Source organism: Myotis davidii, unplaced genomic scaffold (genome assembly GCF_000327345.1).
Source record: "Myotis davidii unplaced genomic scaffold, ASM32734v1 scaffold1611, whole genome shotgun sequence".
NCBI classification, from domain to species: Eukaryota; Metazoa; Chordata; class Mammalia; order Chiroptera; family Vespertilionidae; genus Myotis; species Myotis davidii.
This window is the reverse complement of record NW_006283011.1, coordinates 23-12782: the sequence shown is the minus strand read 5'-3', so window position 1 is coordinate 12782 and position 12760 is coordinate 23. Positions and strand designations below refer to the sequence as shown.

General features: G+C 38.3%; 1 protein-coding gene across 1 annotated transcript in view; it reads right to left on the bottom strand.

Annotated features, from left to right (window-relative positions):
* LOC102758860 (regulator of nonsense transcripts 2) overlaps positions 1 to 2396 on the bottom strand; it is a gene marked incomplete at its 5' end in the record, with an annotated part of 86134 nt that extends 83738 nt beyond the window's left edge. Inside the window, one exon of the mRNA XM_015562047.1 lies at positions 2199 to 2396. Within this exon, the coding sequence (XP_015417533.1) occupies positions 2199 to 2396 (198 nt within the window). The remainder of the gene's footprint in view (positions 1 to 2198) is intronic.
* Positions 2397 to 12760: the final 10364 nt, after the last annotated feature.

Sequence of the window (12760 nt, the reverse complement as noted above, 5' to 3'; positions counted from 1 at the left end):
CCCTGCTCTGAGCCCGACCAGGGGCTGCACCTAGGGATTGGGCCTGCCCTCTGCCACCCGGGAGCAGGCCTAAGCCAGCAGGTCATTATCTCCTGAGGGGTCCCAGACTGCGAGAGGGCACAGGCCGGGCTGAGGGACCCCCCTCCCCCCCAAGTGCACACATTTTTATGCACCAGGCCTCTAGTTATAGTATAAAACAAAAAAGTTACTAATCTTAAGATAATTTGAAAAAAAGTATAATGCAGCAATTAAGAGCACAAGTCGCCCAACCAGTGTGGCTCAGTGGTTGAGCATTAACCTATGAATCAGGAGGTCAAGGTTTGATTACCGGTCTTGGCACATGCCCAGGTTATGGGTAAAATCCCCAATGGGGAGCGTGCAGGAGGCCGCAGATCAATGATTCTCTCTCATCACTGATGTTTCTCTCTCTCTCCCCCACTCCCTTCCACTCTGAAATCCATAAAAAGATATATATATTTTTTAAAAGAGCACAAGTCACGCTAGCTGGTTTGCCTCAATGGATAGAGCATTGGCCTGCAGTCTTAAAGGATCCTAGGTTCAATTCTGGTCAAGGGCACATGCCCGGGTTGCAGGCTCAATCCCCAGTACAGGGCAGGAGGCAGCCAATCAATGGTTCTCTTTCATCATTGATGTTTCTATCTCTCTCTCCATCTCCCTTCCTCTCTGAAATTAATAAAAATATATTTTAAAAACGGAAAGAAAAAAGAGCACAAATCACTGACAGGGCTTAAATTTCAAATCTACTAGCTGTATTAAGTTATTTAACCCTGAGTAATTATGTAAGCTCTTTGTGCCACAGTTTCATTACCTTAAAAATAGGGATAACAATAATAGCTGCCTCAGGGATAACAATATTATGAGAATTAAATAAATTCTTATGTATATTATAAAGTGCTAAAATGGTATTTGGCACAAAGAGATTACTAAATCAAAATTAGTAGCTATTATTTTTTAAATGGGTTCCCTAATAAATACAACAGAATATAAAATTACTTTTAAAAAAGTTATCTGCTCTCTCTCCAAATCCATCACCAGACCCTTCCATCGCTTCTTCATCTCTATGGTTTCACAAAATTACCATTAGAAAACATGGTTTGACTGGCATTCAAGACCTTCCACCATACTGACGATCTCAAAACCTGTGATTTTTCTAAAGTAGTTCTTCCTCACAAAGAGGGATATCTAACCTAGAAAGAGCATTCCACTTAAACAGTACTAAAGAGCTAACACTGTCCCTAACCATCCAACTGGGGGAAATTTAGATCTCATCAAGAACTCACATGAATTCACTATTATAAACAAACACTAGAGGCCCGGTGCATGAAAATAGATGCACTGGAGGGAGGGTCCCTCAGCCTTGCCTGCCCCCTCTCACAGTCTGGGAGCCCTCAGAGGCAGGAGGCAACTCGGCGATCATGGGAAGGTGACGCCCCCATCACACCTCTGCTGCTGCCACTGCCGGCAGTGCAAGCCTCAGCTGGCCCTGGTTACCTGAGCCTCAGGCGGCCCTGGGCAGCTGGGCAGCCGCCATCTGAGGCTTGCCTGTGCCTCGGGCCAACCCTGGCCAGCTGGGGAGCTGAGGGACTGGGGGACTCCAGAGACAGACACGTGGCGAGGCTGAGGAGACTGGGTGCCACCATCTTTGAGGGCATGGCAGTCAATAAGCATATTCCCTCCTTATTGGCTGTGGGCAGCGCCATCTTTGTGATGGCATGAGGGTCAATTAGCTTATCCCTCTTTATTAGGTAGGATATTCAAATTATTTCACATTAAATTGTTTTGACATTGTTGAAAGTATATCAAACTCCATTCCATATTATTCTGCCATGCCTTTAATCTAATGAGTCAAGGTTCACATTATAAAACTAGTAACTAGCTCTAGCCAGTTTGACTCCAGTGGATAGAAAATCAGCCTGCAGACAAGGATCTCAGGTTTGATTCCGGTCAAAGGCACATGCACAGGTTGGGGGCTCGATCCCCAGTAAAGGGCATGCAGCAGGCAGCCAATCAATGACTCTCATCATTGATGTTTCTCTCTCTCCCTCTTCCTTCCTCTCAGAAATCAATAAAAATATATATTTTTAAAAGTAGTAACTAAAAAATAATTTTTTTACAAATAATATTTTGAAACTAATTTTTATAGCACTTAATGTAAAAATTTGTCCTCTATAACTTACCTTTAGAATCATCTTTGTTGGGCTCTTTATTCTGACAACTTTTTTCATTATCTTTAAACAAGATGGCTGGAACAAAAGCTTTTAAATCAATGAGGTTCTCATAAAAATTCCGAGCATCTTCATCTTCCCATATACCACCTTCCAAGTCATATTCTCCAGGTTTACCAGGTGTAAATATATCAATTCCAGGCCCATGCTCTACAAAAAAATAAGTCACAGAGAATTAAAACTATTTCAGGTTAAGCATACTAAACATCACAAGATATTTTACATCTTCGATTTTATAACTAATGAATCCTGAGTGTTCAACTAACAGAAGCTTCTTCAATCAACAAGCACTCTGGACTATTCACATAATCATCTCTAACATCAAATCACAAATAATTTTAGATAAAGCTCTAAACAAGGGCAGACTAGAGGACAGCATAGGATAAAGATGATTTTCTCTTCAATATTTTAAGCAATTAATATGAGGGCAAGTAGCCACTTGATATATTAAGCCTACCTTCATGAAACTTAAAAACCAAGATAAAAAATATATAACCCTGGACATTTCTAAAACATCCAGCTTCAAGGCTCACCTCTTTCATTAAGCCTTTTTTATGGCTCTCAATCCTCTTATATCATAACTAGAGGCCCAGTGCACAAATTCGTGCACAGGTGGGGTCCCTCAGCCTGGCTGGTGATCGGGGCCCATTGGGGCCCATCTCACCTAGTCTCTATCAGGTCTGATCGAGCAGACCAGCCAGGGGGAGGTTGGCTGTGGGAGCACGCTGACCACCAGGGGGTGGCTCCTGCATTGAGTGTCTGCCCCCTGGTGGTCAGTGCACGTCATAGCGACTGGTTATAAAGTTCGTTTAGGCTTTTATATATATATATATGTAATCTCCCCAAATAGACCATAAACCCTTAATTAAAAAGCATCTTCCATATGCACCCCTTTGTTCATTGCAGTGTAATTACAATAGCCAATATATGGAAGCAATCCAAATGGACAAAAAGTTGTTGTACATAGGTTAATGTAACCAGTTAATAATGGCAGATTTGTAATCAAAGAAAACATGGTAATTTCAAGAGAAACATCAAAAGTACTTTATTCAAAGTAATGTCTATCGTTAACTACACATTTCCCCCATCTTTAGGTAATTTGTGGATACCATCCCAATAAAACTTTTCTTGTTTTGAGTCAAACCATTCAGAGAACCAATTTTCCACTTCTTCAAATGTTTTGAAGTGCTGCTCAGAAAGTATGTGTGCCATCAATCAGAACAACTGGTCATCTGAAGGAGCAAGGTCTGGGGAATATGGTGGGTGGGTTAATACTTCCTAGGCAAGATCTTTTAACATGTCTTTAACTGGTTTTGAAGTGTGTGATGGTGCACCATCATGAAGCAAAATTACTTTGCCGTGTCTTCTGGCACATTCTGGTTGTTTCACAATCAAAGCGTGGTTCAAATTGATTATTTGTTGTTGGTAGCAATCAGTACTAAGCGTTTCACCTGGTTTTAGAAGCTCATACTACACCACACCTTCCAGATCCCACCAAACGCAGAGCATTGTCTTCTTTCCAAAGTGATTTGCCCTTGCAGTCAATGTTGTTGGTTGATCAACCCATGATTTTGTGCATCTGGGATTCTCAAAATAAGTCCACTTTTCATCGCCAGTCACAATTCAATGCAAAAAAGACTTTCTGCGTTCACAAGTATCTTGAAATGGAGCATGTTCGCCATAAGCTTCCCGAAGTATACGATAACTTTCAGCAGCAGCAGCAGCAGCACTTTTCTTTAAAATAAAGTAATGAATTAAAACTTCCCACAAATGCTCTTTATTTGGCATGAAATTCAACATTTTTAAGCATAAAAATATCTATGATGTTAACACCTTCAGCAAATTTGACATATGAGGTTTTGAAACTTGCTGTCAATACAACAAAATAGCATACATATCAAGTCGCATATATAGCAACATATATAACTCCATCTATTGAAAAAAATCCAGAATATTAACTGGTACACCTAGTACACACAAAGGAACATTACTTGGCCATAAAAAAAGAATGACATTTTACCCTTTGCAACAGCATGGACAGACCTAGAGAGTATTATGCTAAGTGAAATAAGCCAGTCAGAGAAAGACAAATACCATGGGGTCACACATGTGGAAAATAAACAAAACTGAAACACACTCACAGACACAAAAAGTGGACTGGGGATTGCCAGAGGGGAGGAAGTGAAAGAGCTAAAGAGATTAAGAAGTACAAAAGAGCCCAGTATATGTGGTTCAGTGACTGAGCATTGACCCATGAACCAGGAGGTCATGGTGAGGGCACATGCCAGGTTTGTGCACTTGACCCCCAGTAGAGGGCATGCAGGAGGTATGCAAAAGGTAATTCTCTTTTATCATTGATGTTTCTCTCTCTCTCTCTCTCTCTTTCTCCTTTCCTCTCTTTGAAATCAGTAAGAACATATTTTTTAAAAGATAAAAATAAAATATAGAAGTACAAAATAGTTACAAGGATGTAAAGTAAGCATAGGGAATATAGTCAATAAATATTTCAATAACTATGTATGGCGCCAGGTGGGTACTGGAAATATCTGGCGAACACTGGGTATAGTATATGATTGTCTAACCACTATTGTGTATACCTGAAACTAATATAAAGTAATATTGAATGTAAACTGCAATTGAAATATACTATTAAAAAAAAAAGAAGCATCCCTCCTTTTGGCATAACCCTTGGTATAAGGCAGGCTGCCATAATTGATCAATTGATAAATAATTAGAAAAGGAAAGAAAAGATAAAGACATACATAGATATTTCAGGGGAGTGGAAAACCATATATAAATTCTCACTCACACACACATATACACACACCCGGGTCTACCTTAATATGCAACTATATATTCTTAAACTCAGAACATTAAAAGTAATTAAACATCCTACTTCATAATCATGAGACCATTCAGAAATTTATCTATTCTCGCTGCACTTCTCTCCAAATAAGAATTGTAAATAAAAGAATGATCATACAGATTAAAAATAACCCTAGGAAAAATTAGGTTATTCATTAAAAGTTATTAAGGATAAACAAGAATAACAGCAAAAACGAACAAAAAAAAATTCCTAACTCATTAAATATATGCCTTAGAACAAATATGTTTAAACATAATACACTAAACCCATATACTCTAAGGGAAAAGATAGATAAATCTATCATTTGTTTAATGAAGAAAATACACAAAAGCAAGGGACAAACTAGAAGACAATATTGGCAATTTTTATACAGAGGAATTAATATCCATAATATAAAGAGATTCTACAAATAAGACCAAAACCCCAATAGAAAAATATTCTAAACAAATGAGTAAGAGAGTATACTCCTTAACCTCAGTATTAATCAGAATGTTAAAACAAACATCACTTTGACCCATAAAATTATGTTTAAAAGATTAGTATCAAAAAATGTTGACATGACTGTAGGGAAGGAAGCACTCTCATATCTTAACTAGAGTACAAACTGATAAAGTATTAGGGGAGAATAATTAGTCATTGCTATCAATATTTAAAGTAAGCATAATGTTTGATTGTGCAAGATTCCATCTAGCAATCATACCTCAGAAATAATAGAAAATATAAACTAAGATTTACAAGAATGTTCATTATAACACTGTAACAGAGCAAAACTGGAAAGAATCTAAATATCTATCTATATGATACAGGCTAACAAGTAATCTGTATGTATGTGTGTGTGTATATATATCTATATATATATATATACATGTATATATATATATATACACACACACACACACACACACACTATAACATTAATAAGATGTTAAGATAAATGAGGCATATCTACCTGAACTGACTCAGAAGACTCAAAAATACATTATTTTGTTAAAAAAATTTATTTTATTGATTTTTTACAGAGAGGAAGGGAGAGAGATAGAGAGTTAGAAACCTCGATGAGAGAGAAACATCAACCAGCCGCCTCCTGCATATCTCCCACCAGGGATGTGCCCGCAACCCAGGCACATGCCCTTAACCGGAATCGAACCTGGGACCCTTCAGTCCGCAGGCCGACGCTCCATCCACTGAGCCAAACCGGTTTCGGCCAAAAATACATTATTAAAAGAAAAGAGGAAATCATTCAAAATAATATCCTATATAAATTAACAATAAAGCCCTAACCGGTTTGGCTCAGTGGATAGAGCGTCGCCCTGCGGACTGAAGGGTCCCAGGTTCGATTCTGGCCAAGGACATGTACCTTGGTTGCAAGCACATACCCAGTAGGGAGTGTGCAGGAGGCAGCTGATCGATGTTTCTCATCATTGTTTCTAACTCTCTATCTCTCTTCCTTCATCTCTGTAAAAAAAAATCAATAAAATACATTAAGTTAACAATAAAGTTATACATAAACTAGAGGCCCAGTGCACAAAACTCATGCACTCGAGGGCGGGGGGTCCTTCAGCCTGGCCTGTGCCCTCTGGCAGTCCAGGAGTCCTCGGGGGATGTCTGACTGCCGGCTTAGGACATCCCTTAGGACTGACGGGCCTAAGCCATCAGTTAGACATCCTTAGCACTACTGCGGAGGCAGGAGAGGCTCCCACCACTGCTGCTGCACTCGCCAGCCGTGAGCCCAGCTCAGGGCTTCTGGCTGAGCAGCGGTCCCCATGTGGGAGTGCAAAGACCACCAGGGGGCTGCTCCTGCATTAAGGGTCTGCCCCTTGGTGGTCAGTGTGCGTCATAGCAACCGGTCGTTCTGCCATTTGGTTGATTTGCATATTAGCCTTTTATTATATAGGAGGAGGATAGCTGATTATGTATTTTGTATATACATGTTATATACAACAAAGTCTAAACAGATTCATATCAAACTGTTAACCACAGTTATCTTGGAGAACAGAATAGATATGACAGGAGACTTTCACTTTCTACTCTATAATATGCACGTATATTTTAAAAACTTTAAAAATAATGCAGTTGCATAATATTTTAAACTGTAAAAACAACTCAAGTCCTGAGAGGCAAAAAATACTACAAAGTCAAAAAGCAACAGAAAAAGTGGTGATGGAGGGGAGAGAGGTAGATATTGCAATGTATATTTTTTTAAAAATCATTTCTGCCCTGGTTACTGTGCTCAGTGGTGAGAGCAAAGGAAAACATTCATTCTCAAATACTTAAGTGGATGTAATTTTTTGGAAGAAAACTTGGCATTATATATTGAACATAAAAATGCATATAACCTTTTAACTTAGGAACTCTACTTCTAGGTATTTATCCCTGAATACTAGTAGTACACATACACATAGTCATAGGTACAGAAATATTATTATAGCATTGACTAAAATAGTTAAAAACCAGATATAACTTAAATGTCAACAGAAGACTAGGTAAATACAGCAAAATCATACAACAGAATGCTACTGTGCAGCAATTTAAAACAATTATATGACAACATAAATTGATATAAAAAGACCTCTATGATATATAATTAACTTAAAAATGTAGTTGCAGAATAGTATATATGATACAATCTCATTTCTGTGAGGTAAAAAGGGTATTCTAGTTACCGAAAAATTTAGGCCTCTTCAGGCCAAGATGAAGTACTAGAAAACCAGGCAAACAATAAATACAATGGTTGTCAAAACACTTAGACATCAGGTAACACAGGAGAATGATTCCTGAGAGAGAAGAAACTGACCCCTACAATTAACTACCCTCGCTTATTACCTGGTAAGATATTAAGGAAACGTTTGGAGCAGCAGTTGCCAACTGGTGGTCCACAGACCACTGGTGGTCCGTTGACATCCGAAAGGTTGGCGACCGCTGTGGGCCAGGGCCAAGAAAGGAAGAAGCCAGGCAGACCCCAGCAGTCTCCATGAGTTGAGGAAGACAGACATGAGAGTCTGGCAAGACCCTAGCCCAGGTGGCTAAATTTTGCAAGACAGAGTACCACAGAGAAAGGAACACAAAGATTTGCAGAAGGTCCCTTGAATATACAGCTGAATACTGATCAGCCTCTATGTGTGAGGAATCTAGGTGAAAGTGGGAAAATAATAACTCATGAATTTTCTAATTCATGGGAAATCAGTATAAAAGAATACTTACTTACTAATAGGGAAAATTAGTACAAAAGGATACTTACTTAATAATAGGAAAATTAGTCCTAGAATAAAAACTGCTCTGATCCCATCTAACAAAGCAAGCCTGGAAAGAATGAAATTGTTTCCAAGTAACTTAACTAGGTCCAGAACAAATCTCAATGATATTTCTGAGAATAAAAAAAATATCCAGCATGCATCCAATAAAACATGAGGCATGCAGAGAAGTAGAAAAATTACCAGAAATGTACAGGAGATCAATCTATCAATCAATAACTAAAAGCAATGCAGAAATAGTATAAATTGTAAAATTAGTAGATAAAGCCATTAAAACAGTTTTTCTAACTATAATTCATATTCTCAACAAGTTAAAAGATAGACTGAGCATGATCAAGACCAAGGAAAATATAACCAGCTTCTAGAGATAAAAACTACATCATTACATTGAATTAACAGTATATTAGACACTGTAAAAGAAAAAAATTAGTGAATTTGAAGACACAGCAATAGAAACTTCCAATACAAAAATAAATACTTAAGAATAAAAAGGACAACTTCAAACCACCTAGCATAATTGTAACTGAATCTCAATAGGAGGAAAGAAGAACAGAAAAAATACTTGAAGAGTCAAATTTTTAAAATTTGATAAAAATTATAAACCCAGATTGAAGAAGTCCAATGAACCCCAAGCACAAAAAGCATAAAGACAACTACACCAAGTCACATATAATTAAGTTGTTTAAAAATCAGCGATAATGAAGAGAATTTAAAGCAATCAGAAAAAAAATACATTATGTAAAAAAACAAAGAATGATAGCTTCCTCATTCAAAGCAATGCGAATTAAAAGACAGTAGAGCAACATCTTTAAAGTACTGAAAGAAAAAGTTTCACCCTAAAATTCTACACCTGGTGGAAGTATCTTTTAAAAACATTGACAAAATTTTGTCAAGATCTATTATCTGTGGAAAATGCCTAAAAATACTTGAAAAGTATTTAGCATTATTTTAAAAATTATCTAAAATTTTGGTAGAAATAAACCAAGTAAATACCAAAGGATGCTAAAAACCATGAAAATATTTGCGTTCTAAAATATAATAAATTTACTGAGAAACCAGCCAGATTCAGACAAAACAAAAATTCTATGATGGAATTGTCTTTTAAAAAATTCAAAATTTCAATGCTCAATGATAAGGAGATTAAAAAGTCGAAATTATGTACAATTATATATAAATACTAGTGGCCCTACACGCAAATTTGTGAATGAGTAGCTTGCTGCCACTTGCCTCTGCTGGCTGCCCCGCCCACCGCTGCTTGTAGCTCTCCACCCACTGCCCCACCCCCCTGTAGCTCTCTGCCACAGATAGCTTAGTGCCCTGCCCTCCTGTAGCTCTATGCCGCTTGTAGCTCACTGCCCTGCTGTCCTGCTGATTGGTCATTACCCGTCACAGTGTAATGACCATTTGCATATTACCTCTTTATTATATAGGATAACAAAATACATGTATTCATAGTATACAACAGGCATTTCTTATTGAGGATGTAAAATACAAAATACCTTCTTATAAAAGGACTAGAGGCCCGTTGCAGGAAGATTCCTGCAAGAATAGGGCTTCCTGCGGCTGGAGCGAAGCTTCGCTCCCGCCTCCACCACCCCACTTGTTTCTCCGCAGCTTCGCTCCCTTCTGTAGTGCTTGGCTTCCTTCTACTTTGTCTTCAGTCTTAGTTCTGTGCCTGTGTATGCGAATTAACCGCCATCTTTGTTGGGTTAATTTGTATGCTCATCTGATTGGCTGGTGGGCGTAGCAAAGTGACACCAATTTGCATGTTTCTCTTTTATTAGTGTAGATACTTTACAAATACCCACAGGGGCCCTTACATCTCATATGTGTTTGGTGATTGGGACTCAAGCACCTGTGGTTTAGACCCACACAATGCAAAGGCAGTGGTAAGCCACTATTGCATTTCCTTCTTTCTTTTTGTTAAACTTTTTGTTTTACCTTGAAAATAATATAATAAGACAGTCCAAACTGAAATATGAGGTAGTGCTGAGAGATGAGACTCCCAAATCGGAAACCAGTCAAGTTACTAGAAAAGAGCATTATTGCTAATGACACAACCAGATCAAAGCCAAAATGACATCTACCAGCTGATGTGCACAAAGGCAAAGGAACAGTACAATGCTGCACAGCATATACAATCAGAACTAGGAATGTGAGAAGCATGAACTAAGGTAAGCTAAAAATTAAAAAACAAGAAATATAATAATGTAATGTCTAAACACTGCAATGCTTGCAGTTAGCAGGGAACTGGAATGCAACATTACCAACTGGGCAACTACAAAGTGTTCTACTTGGAAATGACAAACTCAGAAGACAGGGAGTGGCTTTAATACTTAGGCAAGATGAGCACATGAAGTTAGGGGCTACAATGCAAGGTCTGACAGAATATCTATCAGACTTCCAAGAAACCTAATTAATATAACAATCATTCAAATCTACATTTCTACTACAGAGGCTGAAGAAGATGAAATGGGAAGCTTTCTTTTTTCTGTTAATTCTCATCCAATTTTTTCCACTGATTTTTTTTTTTTAATAGAGAGTGGAAGGGAGGGAGAGAGGGACAGGAGAGAGAAAGAAACAGATGTGAGAGACATACATTAACTGGTTACCTCCACATCCACCCCAACAGGGCTGGAGATCCAACCTGAAACTCAGGTATATCCCTTCATTCCTTCCCTTCAGTGTGTGGGCCAACACTCTAAATACAGAGCACACCGGCCAGGGCAAAATTGAAAGCTTTTACACAAGGATCCAAGAAGAATGTTATCATACACCAAAACAAGACGTTGGATAATTATAAATGACTGGACACAAAAGCAGGAGATAAAGCAGAATCAAATGTCATCAGAAAATGTGGCCTAGGAGTTAAGAAACAAAGTAGATCGGCATGCAGATTTCTATGAAACCTATAACTTGTCCATCACAAACACATGCTTCTAATAACCAAAAAGATGACTGTATAAATGGACATCATGGGATGGCTAATAAAGAAATAAAATTGACTACATAACTGAAAGCAGGAGAAGCTGTATTCTTTCTGCCAAAACAAGACCAGGAGCAAACTGTGGTACTGACCATAAACTGTTAATATCAAACAGAGTAAAAATAAAGAAGAGCACTAAAAAAATAAAATGTAAATAACATGCCTGATGGATTGAAAGTCCACATTTAAAAAAAAATTGGCACTGTTAAACTTCACTGACCAAAAACCAGAAAAACGGTGGACTAAAACTGGAAATATTAGGGAAAAATTAAAGCAATGAAGGAAGAAAAGGAGGAGGAAAAATCGAGGTGGTAATGGAAGAAATACTAAAAATTGTTAGAGACCGATGAAAGGCAAAAGTAAAAGGTGACAAAAGTAGGGTTCATATCCAGCATTCACTTTTTCAAAAATTATCACAGAAAGAGAAAGAGATAGAAGAGAACAATAAAAAAGGAAAAATAGATCTCTATCAGAGGATTAAAAAATTAAAGGGAAATTCAAACATAGTTTAGGAATGCTGAACAAACCAACAAGGAAACACACTATATGGCTAAGAGAGAAAAAAGGAAAGGTGGAAATAATATACTGAAAATCTATACAGAAGAGACAAAAGAATGACAGATACCTTTGAGGAACATTACTATGAGGAAGAACCTGTAATTCTAGAAAATGAAGTAAAAGCTCCTCTCAAAGTACTGAGAAGAAATACATCACCAGAAGTAGATGAAATACCAATGGAATTATTTCAAGACACAAGTGCTGAATCTATTAAAATCCTAACAAGATATGGCAACAATATCGAAAACAAAATGGCCTACAGATTGAAAATATTCAATATATAGCCCAATCATCAAGAAAGGAGATGCCAAGGAATACAGTAACAATAGCACCATTGCTCAAATTTCCCACACAAGTAAGGTGATATGTAACGTGATCTTATATAATAAAAACCTAATATGTTAAGTGTCCAGTTATCTGGTTGGCCATTCAACCAATCAAAGCGTAATATGCTAATGATATACTAAGGCCGCTCACCCCCTCACTATGATGTGCACTGACCCCCAAGGGGCAGATGCTCTGACCGACAGGTTAGCTTGCTGCTGGGGTCCCACCAATTGGAACTGAGAGAGATGGACCGGACACTTCCTGGAGCCTTATCACAGTCCATCCCTGGCTGGCCAATCTCCTGCGTCCCTCCCCAGCCCCGATCATGCACTGGTGGGGTTCTTAGGCCTGGCCTGAGCCCTCACAATCTGGACTGAGGGACTCCCACCCCCCCCCCAAGTGCACAAATTTCATGCACAGGGAGAAAGAAGATGACGGCGATATAGGCAGACGCGTCCCAGGTCATGTCCCGGAGCGAATGGAGTGAGCAGCTGAAACTACGAATAACACCCACACCAAATTGGCG